The 15,968-nt window shown below is 36.1% G+C and overlaps 1 protein-coding gene across 11 annotated transcripts in view; it reads left to right on the forward strand.

Moving 5' to 3' along the window:
- RGS7 (regulator of G protein signaling 7) overlaps positions 1 to 15,968 on the forward strand; it is a 433,144-nt gene that overhangs the window by 208,501 nt on the left and 208,675 nt on the right. For all 11 annotated transcript variants that reach the window (XM_081039368.1, XM_081039369.1, XM_081039359.1 and 8 more), the window contains one exon: positions 11,803 to 11,899. In XM_081039368.1, coding sequence (XP_080895494.1) covers positions 11,803 to 11,899 — 97 coding nt within the window. The remainder of the gene's footprint in view (positions 1 to 11,802; positions 11,900 to 15,968) is intronic.

Here is a 15,968-nt window from a genome sequence, read left to right on the forward strand (position 1 = left end):
GAAAGATCAATGTGACTGTTCAAATGCTTCTGAAAAATAAAATCCATTTTAACTTTGTAGTGCCTTGACTTGCTAACACTAGCAAAGGTACAGTGAAAGGGGAAATTCTTTTCCTGTTGCCTTTCTGAAATTTGGTCATCGATCTCAAAAAGAATTGTAGGAAATTGAAATTTAAAAATCAATCTATGGAATAAGTAAACCAAAGAACGTCACACAGAGAAAAAGGTCAGGCTCAGCAGCTGCAAAAACCAATTTAAAACTTTGAAAAGCATGAAATATAAGGCAAACAGCCAAATCACCAAACGTGTATTGATTTTTAGTGTGTACATCTGAAGTAGATAAGCCTTCATCATTGGTACGATTATGCTTTTGTCATTTTAAAGTGCTTTTGCCTTACTTTCAGGGTGTAATCCTTTAAAAAAAATTAAATGAGAGTCACAGACAGGGGATTAATTCTTAGACGAAACAGGCAGGATGAACATAGCCTTAAGAACTAATCACGGTGGTGACTGCAGGTCAACCTTATGATCATTCCTGGTAAAACAATAATACTAAAATCATCTCAGAGACATCTCTGAGCCTCCATTTTACAAAAGAAGTGGCCATAAAGTAAATTATTTAAGTAATATATCTTGATATCACATCATTAAAAATGTGTGTTTTTAGCCCTTCTGCCAAAGCCCTCATGTTTCCTCTCAGTGGAAGCAGAGCACAGCTACTTCTTGTGTCTCCAAAAATAGCACTCCCTGCACTGACAGTTAGGTCATGGCCAGAACAGCTCTCTCAGCCAGGGTTTTCTGAGAATATTAAGCCTTAATTGCCTGAGGGGTCCATTGTAGGTGATAAATTAACCTCTCTTGTGCATTTGGAATGCCACTAAGTCCTCCACCAACCTTGAGAGAATTGAGAAGATAATCACTAACGTGGTATTCTGAAGGGCTTAATTCTCTTATGGAATCCCTGTGGAGAAAGAACGCTGTGCAGTGCATAACTTCATTTGGCATTATCCTTTGTATTTTTACAAAAGAAGAATCCAATACAGGTGAATTTGCACATCAGTGGAACCCCAGAACAAGCCTATTTTCTTCATCCTTGGAAAGGACCTGCCACCTCTGTCTGCTGAGCCCTGCCAAGAACATTCAGATTCTAGGTCTTAAAGCACACAGGTGGGCAAAGTTCTGCTTGGTGCTTCTGGGTTGGAAACAGTGCAGCACAGGGTGAACACAGACGTCTTGTCTCCCTAACTCAGAAAGTTGGCAAGTAGTGCTGTGAGAACATGTGTCTCTTACATTTCCTTACTCAGTGCACCGTCCCTTCTGGTCTTGACTGTTTTCTGTATCTGACACTTCCCTGATAGCGACTGCACTCAGAGAGCTTAACCTCACATTTATAGCTCTAACCAGGCGAAGTGGACACAAAGGACAAAAACTAAATAAAACAGTATGAGATCAAAAGAACCTGCTCCTTGTTATCTTAACTAATTTTTACTTTACTACCCAATGCTTGATCTTCTGAAATCAGGTTTCAAGTCCACTTAAGAAGACCAATGCTCAGTGACTGAAGGGTAATATTTATAATAATAGTTAGTAGTTTTTGGAAGACTCATACACATCCGAGTATATATCATTTGATACTTATGGATCTTGAGAGTTAAGTAATATTATCTCCATTTAATGAATAAAGCCAGAGACTTTAAACTAGGTGACTTCCCCAAGATCATTTAAACAATATGTCATCTAGCTGAATTTTAAACTCGGCCTCATTTCCTCATTTCACATTTGGAGTGACTTGTCAAGCAATCTGTATTGTCTCTAGACACTTTGCTAACTCTGGAGCTTTATGTGTTAAAATAAATTGTGAAACACAGCTTTGGCTGACTTCTTGCCTTCCACTGTTCCTGACATTGTTTGCACGTTGTGCCAAGTGTTGTTATGAAAATTTTGTAATGACACAAATTTGTAATGACCGTGTAATAAGAACTTACAAATCATTCTCTTAAGAATCTCTGTAGATCCCTACAGTAGAAATAATGAATAGATGATGATGTCTTTCACTGAATGATGAAACATGGCATCCATATTTCCATGCTTACTTTTATTAGGTTGATTTCTATACTGCTACCTTCCTAATTCTCTAGCCAAAAATATATGAGAACTGGATGATATGAGAACTTTTTAATTAGGCCGAGAGGAAGAAAGGGGGGAATAACATAAATTCAGGTTTTGATTGCCTTTCTTGCTATTTAAGCGTGAATGTTCACCTTCAATATGGTTATATTTCTGACATTCCTGGTCACAAACATGAATATGTGGATGGGTAGGCTTAAGTTCATTTTATAGTTTGTGGGTAACTCCATGATGAAGCCAAGTTATAAGAGATAACTTTTCAAAGTAACAGTTGTAATTAATCCAATGTCTCCTGATTTAAATCTCATCTTTCCTTTGTAGCCACTTATATCTCTGTCATTCATAGATTTATCCAAATCTTTTTGAGGCCATTCAGATTTTCTGTAATTGAGTGATGAATTTAATGACTAATAATTTTGACACGTTTTTTTTCTAAGAGCTCAAAAATATTTCACAGGTGACCTTATGAGCAGTAGGTATGAATGTTCTTAAACTATAATAGAAGATTTAAAAATGTAATGATTCCTGAGAGCAAAGGTACTTTGGAAACAATGCTGACCAGATTTCTCCTGAGGGATAAATCTGAGAGATGAAGAATCATTAGGTAAAAGGGAAAAAAATGAAGGGCAGTCACGGAAAGCTGATATAAGAGCCTTTTGTTTAAAAATTTCCCAGAAATGAAATTTGCAACTATGTAGAATATTTATAGAATCATGAGAGTGTTCTAGGGCTTCAGCAAATGTGGCTTACTCTGAATAACTAAAACATCATGACGAGAGAGCTTTCTTTCTGCCAATCAGTTAGCCTGTTGATCTGAATCAATTTATGTAGATGACAGAGATGCCATTAGTCTATTGCATAAGTTTGTTCTTTGTCTTTGGTTTTCAGTGTCGGAGGCAGAAAGAAGTAAACTTGTATTCCTCTTGTGCCAAGTTGAAGGTTAGAAATAGGGAGAGTTTCTTTCATATGTGTCTGGAAATCCATCTGTGGTACCCAGTCGCCAGCAATCTTTATCATTATTAGGTAAGTTGCACAATGCAGAGGGAGGTACGCTGTACAAAACTATGAGAAAGAGTATGCTTACTTATCCTGAAAAGGGAAATGAGATAGTCAGGATCAGAATTTATAGATTTATGTACCATGACTATGATAACCAAGGTATTAGTCTAGTCACTAAATTTTGAAACTCTAAGATGATGGTGTGTCTTTTAAACTTAAGTGAGGCAAATATTAAGTAACAGAAACCTTGACTTCAGGTAGCAGGGAATTTACATATAGAATTTATTCCCCAAGCAGCTAGGAAACTCAAACAGCTTCAAAAAGATTTGGATCAATTTATAAACAATAAATACCTAAATGGCAACAAAGTGAAGCTAAGATTTAAATCAAAGGACTGAGACAGAGTAATTCTTACATTTATTGTGAAGCTATTATACTCTGACAATATTGTAAGACCCCTTTCCTTTAATGAGACTGTGTGAAAATGGCATGTTCAGTAGAGAGGACCTTGGCAGCTCTTGCTGGTCCTTCCTGCTAAATTTCAGAGGATTAGTAAATCCAGGGCATATTGTGCATTCTCTCTCCGAAATCAATGGATGCCTTTAGATATTTTCTAAGACTTCATTGACAATTCATTTAAGAGAATGACTCCTCTACCTCTGCTGAACCCTCGAGGTTGCGGAATTTCAAGTTAATGTTAGAAGCTAAAATATGACAAGAGCTTATCTGAAATCATGCACTTGCATCAATGAGAAAGGTCAGAAGAAAGACTTTTCACTTATCAGGAATTCTAGTCTCTCCAAAAAGGGAGCTGATGATGAGGCAGTTGATTCTGTCTACTAGGGTTATAATGAGGTATGACTAATTTAAAAAGAAAATAAACAGCTTAGTTCATTAGCTCTGGATTTAAAAGATGGAGGAGGGGAAGGTAATCTCTAAGTAGACCAGTTTAGTTGCTGAAGACCATTGGCAGTTGATCAGAATGTTTACATACAGTGTATTTTACCTGAAAGTTGGGGATATTTGACCCCAAAATATGTGGCAGCAGATGTTTGAATAAATGACTTAAAGCATAAGACTTTAATCCTATTAAAATGAGAATTCTCAAATAATCCAAAATTTTAATTAAAAATAAAAAGGTAATACATGCTCATTGTAAAAAAATATATATAAAATGAAAAATAGAGGCTTTCCACTACCAATTCCTCATGGTCCATGCACCGGATAGTAAAATAGCAAAGATCTCATTATGAAAACATTTACAATGTAAAGGCAATGACAAATAGGCATAGAATTAACTTACACATAAATCATATAAAGGAAGGTGGGAGTAAATATCAGAAAAAGAATTACAAATAAAGTTCGAAAGTAGCTATGATTATATTCAGTTGGGATCAAAGAGATTGGCGAAGAAGAGATCAGAAAGGACTTCAATAAGAAGCTAAACTTTAAAACGATCCTGAAAGGATAGCTGAGTTTTCCCAGACGGATGGAAAAGAGAAGGACACAACTGGCAGAAGGAATAGCATATGAGAAGGTAAAGCAGTGAGTGATTACTGAGCTTGTTTGCAGCGTGAGGCATAGTGATGAGAGTGATCACCATATATATATATATATATATATATATATATATATATATATATATATATATATATATATATATATATAGAGAGAGAGAGAGAGAGAGAGAGAGAGAGAGAGAGATCACCATTCCAGTGATAAGGCTGGAATGACTGGTGTGGGAGGATCTTCCGGTGAAATCTGAATGGTCATTTAACTGACAGAGAATTCATGGGGTTTTACAGATCAATCAAAATCTAAACAGGTGAAATATTCTGGCTTGTTCCTGAGTTGATTCTGGGATTCTTCAATTGAGTGGACTGTTGTGGGTGCAGACAGAAGCTATTGGATGTGCATGCAAATAGGAGTGAGTCCATTACAGAGAGAGTATCAAGTAGGCTACACATGAACTAAGTTGAAGACCAAGGTAGAAATGGGATTGAGAATCACTAACGAGACAGCTTTCAAAGACATTAAAATAGGATGTGGGGGCAGAATAAGGATTCTAGTCAAGAGTCTTGCTCCTTTCCAACTGGAAGCTAAGGATAGTGACTCTTTTAGGTGTTTGCATGTTCTGCATCCTCCCTCCCTTTTCCTCTTTATCCTGCCCACCCTCTAGGATCAGCTTATTCTTATTTTTCCCATGAAGCTTTTCCATAGTGTTTTAGGAGGCACTGGCAACTGTCCTACTTGAACTCTGATATTAGCCATTAGGCCCCTTTGGAAAGTTCAACAAGTGACTAAAAACCTGAGTTACTCCGTCATATATACTTAATACCCTTGACATTTTCTACTTTATGGGCACATACTACCATGGCCAAAAGTTACACATAAATTAGCCAAGTAGCTTGTTTGATAATGATATTTCCTTATTCTTCCCTTACACCTGTGAAAATCCTTCCAGTGGATTTGCTTGTCTATCCCATGGTGCTTCTCTGCATCACTTTTTGTCTTCCTTTGGCTTTCTTTCATTATTCGGTAGCTTCTCGTTCTCTCTCCCCAACCCGTGCTGCACACTGCTTCTCTTAAGTTTTCTTTTTTGTCCTATTACACAACTCTGTTCCTCTGTCTTTCAATAGATTTTTTTCATATTAAATAAAGCCATGGTGAATACCATTGTCTTATATGTCAGCACCCCATCCACTGCCCCCTCCCCATTCTCCTAGCACTTATAAAGCAGATTTTTGGCCAAAAATCCAGGTGTAGGAATGTGAGAGAGAAGAAATTTCACTTTAGGTTCTTTGACTATAAACTATAAAGATCAGAAGGGAAGGATAGCCATGTTTCCTGCTCTGTGCTTTGGAGAACCAAGAGCTCTGGGCCTGAGAGAAAAGGGAGGCAGACACAGGAGAGGAGCCAAGATGAAAGGCAGCGAGATACCCTGAAGGGCAGCTGTGCCTCTCATATTCTGATCTTTGAGTTACGTGAAACATCCTGCAATGCTGCCAACATATTTCCTTGTTTGTGACAATTTAAGTTGGGATTCTGTCACTTGTAACCTAAGTAATCCTAACAAATACAAATTTGAGAGGCTTTCTTTTCTTTATTGTATGTTTTTGGCTTTTTTGTTGAAAATTATCTATCCATATTTATGTGGACTTATTTCTGGGTTCTCAAATCTATTCCATTGGTCTGTTTGTCTGTTTTTTTGCCAATACCATACTTTTTTGATTATTGTTGCCCTGTAGTACAAGCTGAAGTCAGGAAGTGTGATGCCTCCAGCATTGTTCCTAAGATGGATTGCTTTGGCTGTTCAGGGTCTTTTTCAGGGTTCCAAACAAATATGATGATTTTTGTTTTCTATTTCTTTTAAAAAATGCCTTTGGGATTTTGATGGGGATTGCATTAAATCTGTGTATCGCTTTGGGTGTCATTTATATTTCTAAACGCCTATGCTTAATGGTGGATTAAAATAAGAAGTTAGAAAAAATTTTTTTGAACTTTTGATTGATTCATTTTTCTTTCAGAACTGCAGAGTACAAAATGTATTTACTTCATACAAATGTTTCATTTACAGTCAGGGTGTCTCTATAAAATTATTGGCTTAATGAAATCAATATTACAGATATTATGATAAAGTTCTGGCAAATATAGCTACAAGTAAATTTAATTAAACTCCCATCATTGTTTAGAACATTAGGGAACTAGAAAGGTTTCAAGGCAGTGATTTTGTTTTCATCAGTATGTAGGAGTTCCCTGTTTGACATGCCCCTCTTGAATAATTTGTTAACTCTCCTCAAAGATGTACCTGTGTAATGTGCTCTTTCATTCTGCGAGTGTTTGGATAGAGACTGTTTAACCTGAGCATATTTGAAATACATCACACGTTGAAGTTAGCATCAAAACTAGTTCAATGAAAGGCTAATTATGGATTCTTGGAAAAAGAGTGCCTTTCATCTTGAGAGCTTACAGATGATGGTGAACTTGATAGTCACACGTACAAGCAGGAAGACAGCCTCATAAACAGCCACTGATTTATCCTCATGTTTTGCAAGAAGAAATTTCTCTAATAAACAAGTGGAAGAATCTCTGCATTAAAGGAAACAGAAATAATAAGAATGTTTTAGCTTATAATACATTAAGCTCTTCTCTTCCACTGTTTTTGACTCAGCCTGTTAGTTTTCACCAAATGTTAGATTGAAAAATAAAACAGAAACAAAAACAAAAAACATTTCAAATATCTGAAGATGAAATCTTAAATCAATTTAACTTGAACTTTTGCTTTGGATCTCTCAGAAAAATAAAATATGTGCCATAAATTAAAATTCAATGTCTCTCTTTTGTTTTGAGCTTCCTTTATGGGCCAGCACTTTATATATTAGCAATACAAAAATGGGTAAGATTGAGATTTCCTTCCTCAAGAAGTTCACATCAAAGGCGAAACAGATAGTTACAAGATCATAACAGTAACTGAAATGTGAAGGGTATAAAAAGGGTATACCTCCGTAATAGTGGTATAAAAATTTTTGAACAAGTTGAGCCATAGATATTCTCAAAACTACTTTGCAAGAGACAATTGTTTTACTCTTTTCACACACACAGAATTGATTTTCAGAGAAAAAAGATTACTTTTGCAAAAAGTATTTCATCTCAATTCAGTTCTATTTTTTGATTCTCTAATAAACTGCAAGAGGCAAATTCATCAAAAAAGATATGAGAGCAGAGACATTTTCATTCTGTCAAAAATGGATGCAATCTCATTTCTCCCTTTCTTCTAAATGTTATTTTTTCATAGTTCATATAGCACTTACTTACATGCAAAAATCATTCCTCTGGATAGTTCTTCTATTTAAATCCCCTGTCTTTCAGAGGACAACATAAACTCAGTCTTCTATAAGAAGTCTAAGAGCTTGTGCATAGGTATCTCTGTCTACTTTGCGATTGACAATTTATTGCTTCCAATAAATATTTGGCATTTGACCACATGTGTTTTTGTCAACTGGATTATAAAAGAATGAAAGGGCCTGTGGTTTACAGTGATGAGGGCAGAAACTTATAATGATGATGGTGGTGACATTGACCATGACAGAATTATGGTAAACATTTAATTAGCATTGTTTCATTATTTATCACTTGTAATAAGATGTACCTGTTGGTATTGTTATGGTTATTATTATTAATTTCATCTTACAGATAAAAAACTGAATCTTAGAGGATAAAGGAGCTTATCTGTTTCATTCTACTATTTGCATTGCATTTAAAATGTGCTCCCAGTTGGAAGCAAATACATTTGTAAAAGGTCCTGTTGAATTGTATAGTTTCATCTATTTGTCTCTTGATAGGGAATTAGCTCTTTGAGTTAAGTGATGAGACTTATCCAATTCTGAACACTGAGGATGATTTGCAGACTTCAATAATTTTTTTGGCTAGGAGAAAATTACAAATCATCTGCTTCTTATTTGAAAGGTAAAGAAAAAGACTCAGAGAAAGCTTCGGTCACTTGAGGCTTGTCCAACTCTCCTGTTCATAGTCCTGTGTTCTCTTATCCCAGGCTCAGTTTCCTCACCCTCAGAAAAAAGGCTTGTGGGACGTAAAATACACTCCAACCCTTTATAACTCAATGGTGTCCTTATGAAGATAGATAGATGTCAGATGATAGATAGATAGATCTTCTTTTGGGGTGCTTGAGATATCTGAATCTTTGGCCTTCAATTGTCCCAAAGAGTTTTAACGTGTATCAGAGTTACTTTTTTTAGTTTCACATCTTTTGCTGTCTAATTTGCTCTATTAGTTTGTCTGCGTCTAGCATTCTCCTTCTCACCCAATTTGCTATTGCTAATAATGAGAAAGCAGATCATCAAGCATGTTAAATGCATGCTTAATATCATAAGAGAGTCTGAGTGAATCTGTAAGGGAACTTTAGTAAATAAGATAGTTGTATTTTTGTATGTGGCCTTCGTGACGAATTTTAGCTTCTAAAAATGAGGCTTGTATTTCTTTTTTGTCTTTGTTTTTTATTTTTTTTTATTTTTTTTTATTTTTTTTTCATTCTAGGCCATGGTAAGTTTCATGTATAAATCACATCTGAATAAACATAAAATCAGTTGCATACATTTCCATAATCACATTTCCAGTCGAGAACTCAAATCTTAGTTTTACATAGGGTTTTAAATTGTTCTATTGTGAAAATTATGGCTCTGAACAATTGAAGATTTTAAAAACAAACCAGAGAGGTCACTTTCAATTCCCAGATCCCTAATGTCACTCCTTTGTGATCTAATGAACTGAGAGGTGCTGTGACTTTGCAGAGAAAACGCCTCTACTCATCATGATGCACCTTAATTCAGCCCCAACCGGAGGTGATTGTTGCCACATCCTGGGGTGCAGAGGTGATTAAGTGGAAGTCAGAGAAGTTTCCCTGTCTGTCTAATCCAGCCTGGTTTAAACCATTAAGCTCATAATACCAGGGTTTACAGGCTGACATTGGCAAGGGAAAGCAGCTTATTCTTCATTTCTGAACATTGTGTCAGGTGAATGAAGAGCAAACAGTGACAAACTAAAAAATCATAAGGATACATCTTTTTTCATGTATCTACAGTTAGATGATATCTTTATTACAGGAAAAGAACTAGGTATCTGGTTATTATCGGGGTCTTTCGGTGGCTTGATAAAACAACAGCACAAAACAAACAAAAAACCTTTTCTTTTCTCCCTGAATTCTGAACCAATTGAGAGTCACAACCAAAGAGTCAGGCAGATAGCGGTCACAGTATCACCTTGATTGCTGATAAAGCTATTATTGAAGAGTGTTCACTAAGCTTTAATCCTGAAACCCAATTGCGAACAGACTTGCTCATCCACTAGGTCAGGCCTCTTTATGTCAACAGCGTTGGATGTGGGTTTCCCAGGGATGGGCCCGGCAGACTAATTTCTCATTCCCAACTCTTCTACCTGATAAGTCAGCCCCGCTGCCCTGGAGTGGTGGTAAGAGGCAGGAGAATTAGGCGCTCCAGTCACACAAAAAAGCAACTTGAAGAATGGAGAATAAGCATCCCCAAGTGTCAGAGGTGTGCATGGACATTTGAAGTTCAATACTTTTTGTCTACCTACTTGTTGTGCTTTATGCATGTTGTTTATTTAACGTTAAAATAGTTTACCACATCTCTGTTCCAACCCAATCTCATGAATGTTGTAAGGAGTTATTATAAATATTATTATTATCATTTTATAGATGAGGAAACTAAGCCTTGGAGAAGTTACTTAAGTTACTCAAATAACATGGGTGATAATGAGAAGAGCTTAGGGTCAAATACAGAACTATCTCACTCTAAAACCCATCCTTCCCACATCCCCAGTTATTTCTCTTGCTAATAAATTTGATAGTTATTACCCAGGCAAATAAGACTTGTTAGTTGAAAACCATTATGAAACTGCATTGATGGGAATTTGATAGGTAATTCATTGATATACATTTTAGATTGTGATTTTTTAACTTTTTATTTGAAATAATTTCAGACTTCTAGAAAAGATGCAGAACAGTACAGAGAATTCCCATATGCCCTTTAACTCAACTGCCCTTAATGTTAACATCTTACATAATTATAGCATAATTATCAAAAACAGGAAGTTGACATTGGTACAACACTATTAACTAAACTATAAACCCAAGTCAACTTTTACCATTGCTGTCAATATTAACTGAATTTTTTGAGGGCAGGAAGTGTATTGTATTTATTTTCATATCCATAGTGCCCAGTGGTGAGTCTGGTCTAGAGTTAGTGATCAGTAATTGTTTGTGGAATAAGTAACTTAGTGAATGGGAATTGAGTTTCATAGCAAAACTTGTGTATGTTTGTGTGTAGATGCATTCCACAGATTTAGAAGCACATGAGAAAAGTCTGAGGCTGTGATTTGAATGAATGTTACTCAGAACTACGTTCGACAGTAGACTCTGTAAAGCACAGCCCTTTAGAACTACGAAAATATTTTTAAAGCAAAAGCAAATGTACTAATTAGATTGAAAGAAAAAATATATACAATGGAATTCGCTAAATGGGCAGAAGGCTATGGTGTTACATGCATTTTTATGTGTGCGTGCGTGCGTGTGTGCGTGTGTGTGTGTGTGTGAGTGTGTGTGTGTTTCACATCACACTTCAGTAAATGTCTGAGAAGAGAAATAGCAGTTGCTGGCATTTCTGAGCAGATTTTAGAAGCTTATCCTAAACCAAAACACAGAAACTATCTTGCTTGAAGAGGAAATCCAAACAGATGTTTTTAGGGCTTTTATTTTCTTTCTTGAACTTATTGATAAGTTCAATAAAGATAATAATATTAATGAAGTGTGACATTTCCTATGACAATGATTTCTGACAGCTTCAAAAATAAGCACTGTTTTACCTCAAACTTTATAACCAAAGAATGTAAAATCAGAAGAAGAGTATTATTCAAAGCACAAAGTTCATGTTAGTAACTTAATGGGCCCTAAAATGGCCATTTTTCTATGTTTTCTCCATTATCTTTTAAACAAACTGAATATATTAACATGACAAAGCCTAGAAAGGCAAGAGTATGGCATTATTTTTAGCTGGGTAAAACTGTCATACAAATTTTTATGAGAATTGACTTTTCTCAAAAAGTTCAACTTTTGAAAGGTTTTCATTATCTTGTTGTTATTTAGATGGAAGACGTCATAGCACGCATGCAAGATGAAAAAAATGGAATTCCTATTCGTACTGTCAAAAGCTTTCTCTCCAAGATACCTAGCGTCTTCTCTGGTAAGTTTGCATTCAGTATAGCTCTATTTTGTCCAGAGTCTTTCATAGAACTATTTAAAATCTATTCTAACTGTTCACTATTGAAACCTTCTAACTCATTCTTCAATAACTACTTAGAAAATGGTGTGCCATATTCTACATCATGCTGGATACTTGAAATGATAGTAAAACAAAACTGAAAAGCAAAAGTCATGACCCGACTCTCAGTTTCAAAGACATAATGAACAAATGTGAAATAACAGAAAACAATATGAAAATAAAAATGTATGAAACAATGTGATGTAAATTATACATAGAAGTTAGGAGGGCAAAAAGAATCAATGAGGAGTCAGGAAAAGGTTTCTGAAAATCAGTGACGAGCTGAGTTTGAAAAAGAAGGAGTCTTATCAGCTTCAAGACCACTACCACCACCAGCTGTGTGTGCAGAACTGGGAGTGACCAAATTACAGAAAACAGGGTAAATAGAGAAGAATGAATAGAGTTGAGTCAGATTATGAGGTTCTTTGATAGCCAATTAGAAAAATGTAATTCTGATACATGGGGGAATATTGAGACATTTAACATTTTTTGCATAGAATGTTGTAATAAAAGTGTTTAGGATAAATTGGCATCCAGGAAAGGCCATTGTCTCTTCCATAGGTATAGGCTCTTGTAGGAATAGTTTACATGCCAAGATTCTGATATGTGGTAGGAAGAAATAATGAGGATTTGTGAATGACTGCATACACAATATAAAAGAGGACATGACCCAATATTTCCTGGTTTTTATTTTTTAATTGGGTGATTGTGAGATAAAGGAATCATTATCAGAAATAGGGAAACCCCACAAGCTTGATTGAAAGTGACTAGAGAAACCCAAGACAGAATGCATAATAATAGTTAGAATTCTGTGCCCAGGCTCCATGAGGCAGTGAAGGGCCATGCTTGGGGACTGAGGCATGCTGGGGCCTGGGCTAGCAAGGCTAGGAGAAGAGGTGCAGTAAGACAAACCAAAGCCTTGTCAGCAAGTGGCAAGCGACGAGAGTAAGGAGCATGGTGAGGCACACATGGAAGGGATGTGGTTGACAGGATTCATGAACAGGAGTGGTGATGCTTCCTCAGGAACAAGGATCAGAGGAAAACCAGTGATCAGGAGGGCTCCCGCCTTGGTGAGAGGGTAATAATTAGGACCAGAATACAAATAATCAGTACCAGAGGGGAGCTGAGCACTGCATTGCTCTCAGAAGAGCAGTGGGGAATGCTGACCAGAGCCTGGTCCATCACCTCTCTCCCCTGAGATTCCGAGTTTCCTGAACTTCAGTTAAGTGTGCGTGTGTCTGGCACTGAGGTGATGTCAACCTGGGTGCTGGATACGGCCATGTGCAGAGAGAAGTAAAGGAAGCCTGTCTACAGATTGAGGAAAATGAAACACAAGAGGAGCGAGAAGCAGGTGATGAGGCAGAGAGTCCTGGGTTCCTGGTAGCCCTGCGGCCATTGTCCCCGTCATCAGAGGTGCAGGGCTGCACACTGCACACACTGCCCTGGGACTCCTTGACCCATTCAGGCTTCCACACGAAACCATGTTCCCCACTTCCCATTCCTATTTCAAACTTTTCCTACATCTGGAACAGGTTCAGTGGAGGTTTTTAGGAAAGCAAATTTCCATGTTACAGATTCATTGGGACTGGAATGCAACCAAGGAATCAGTATTTGTAAGCTGATAAAACATATATGTAGGATTGGCATCTGCTAGTCTTTGAACCATGTCAACTGTGGTTTCCTTTAGTTTTTTGTTTAATTCAGTTCAATGAACACTGACCAAATACCCCACTAAGTTCCAATTACTGTACTGGGTTTCAAGGGCAAATATTTTCATTTTAGTGTGGATTGCATAGACATTGGCACTAAATGTTTGGCTGGTATGATCAACTAAAGTGAGTTCTGTTTGTAGAGGTTAAAAAAGTCAGTGTGGGAGCAGAATTGTTGAAACACTTTCACATTATAATCAGATCTTCAACCAAGAACTCAAATTCCAAGTCCTTACCTTCCAAAAGAAATAATGCTCTGAGGTTTGGGTAGAATAATATAGAAGCCTTCCGAGTAGGCAGAGACATAATTATTTACATACTTCTTTTTTGACTTTTGCAAAGTTTCAATCAAGGATTTTTACTTCATGTTCTCTCGATTGCTTATGAGGAGATTCATGAAATGCATTTATTCTATAATAATATACTAAGAAAATTTTGCCTTTGAAAATAGACTTAACTTTTTTCCTTTTTTAAAACAATTAGATATGTGTAACCTGTATTTTCCTGTTTTCTCCAATTTCTCCAATTTCTAGGAAGTTCATTGCTAAATTGAACATTTCATTTCATTCGTATTTGCTCACCTGACTTATCACTGACATATGTACCTTCCTTTTTCTTCTATTTGGGTTCTTTTTTTTTTTTTTTGTCTGTCTTTTATTGCTGCTGTTGTTTTAATTTGGTGTGGCGTGGGGTGGGGGAGGGGAGAGAGCGAGAGTGAGGGGGGGAGAGAGAGAGAGGAAGAGACAGAGAGAGAGAGAGAGACAGAGAGAGAGAGAGAGAAAGGAAGAAACAGAGAGAGAGAGAGAGAGAGAGAGAGAGAGAGAGAGAGAGAGAGAGAGAGAGAGAGAGAGAATTACTTAGGGGTAAGTACAAATTACTTAGGGGTGTCTACTGTGTGTTAAGGAGTCATTTTGCTAGAATCCTCATCTTCCAAATGGAGCTGTATCTTGCCTTTGAACTGAATATCTCCATCACAGTATAAAATGAAAGCTGAAGTTCAAATATTACTGCATGAGATTTTCATAAAAGTGTTCATGCAATTTTTATGCAGTCATATCCTTATGTTGGAAAAACATAACTATAAAGCTAAAAATATATTACAGATTTCTCTGCGAGTTTTCTCTGAATGAAACAAGCCCACAGGTCTTATTCTTACATGATAGCTGTTGCTCTAGAATTCATATCCTGTATCTTACAATGTTTATTCATCTTTCATCTGAAAAATCTTTGGTAAAGCAAACTAAGACACTTTTGTATCAGTTAAAAATCCTTTGTATTTAAACCCTAAGTGGAAGCAGAATAGAGAAGCAAGTTCTTATGGAACACACAATTCATGAATAAAAGAGAAAATAATTAATTTTCCATTTTTCATGGCATTTGATCAATTTCTGATATTATTTTACAGCTATAACATTTACCTTAGCTACACAGTTATTTGAATGAATTAAAACTGACAACAGAGGTTTTCAGTTGCTTAACAAAATGTTGAAATGTGGAGGTTTGGTGCTTTATTTCTAGAAAATATATTACATTATAATAATATTGAATATTATTTCATCCAATCTTCATTTGGATGAAGATTTTTTTTTAATTCACAATCATGGATGCTTTATAGCAGGGGTGTCCAAACTGCAGCTCGCAATCCATTGTTAATTGGCCCGCAGCAAATTCCAAATTTAATTTACTTAAATAAACCAGGTGAGGCAATACGTACTTTACCTCGAGTGAGTGGCCCGGCTGTTTGTGTATTTTACCACATATGGCCCTTGGTAAAAATCATTGAAAAAAGTTTGGACACTTGCTTTATAGAGTTTAAATGTATAAACACAAAATAAATAGGCTTTAAATCCTGATTAGATAAAAATTGTTACTTCAATATTTAATGTTTCAAGAGTTTGAATCAGCCATTGGGATTTTCTCCCAAATTACTCATATTGTCTTCCAAAGTAAAAAAGATATCATATATAATACAAAATTGTTATTGTAATTGTTATATATAATATATAAGTAATGTTATTTTAATATATGAAATCAAAACAACAAACCCTTATTAAAAATACCTTTATTATTAAAAAGAAACTCCCCTTTCCAGATGGAAACTCTTTGGAGTACTTGTCAAAAAAACCTGAGCTTTGTCTCAGTTTTACCTCTGAGGACTTGTGTGACCTTGAGAAAACAGCTGCATTTTCTTCACCTCCAAAATTTGGAGGTTAGACATGATCTCCAAGTTTCCATATAAATTCTGTAATTCAGAGAACTCAGAAAGGGAAAGTGTGGAAAAA

This window comes from Rhinolophus hipposideros (genome assembly GCF_964194185.1).
Source record: "Rhinolophus hipposideros genome assembly, chromosome: 26".
Classification (NCBI taxonomy): Eukaryota; Metazoa; Chordata; class Mammalia; order Chiroptera; family Rhinolophidae; genus Rhinolophus; species Rhinolophus hipposideros.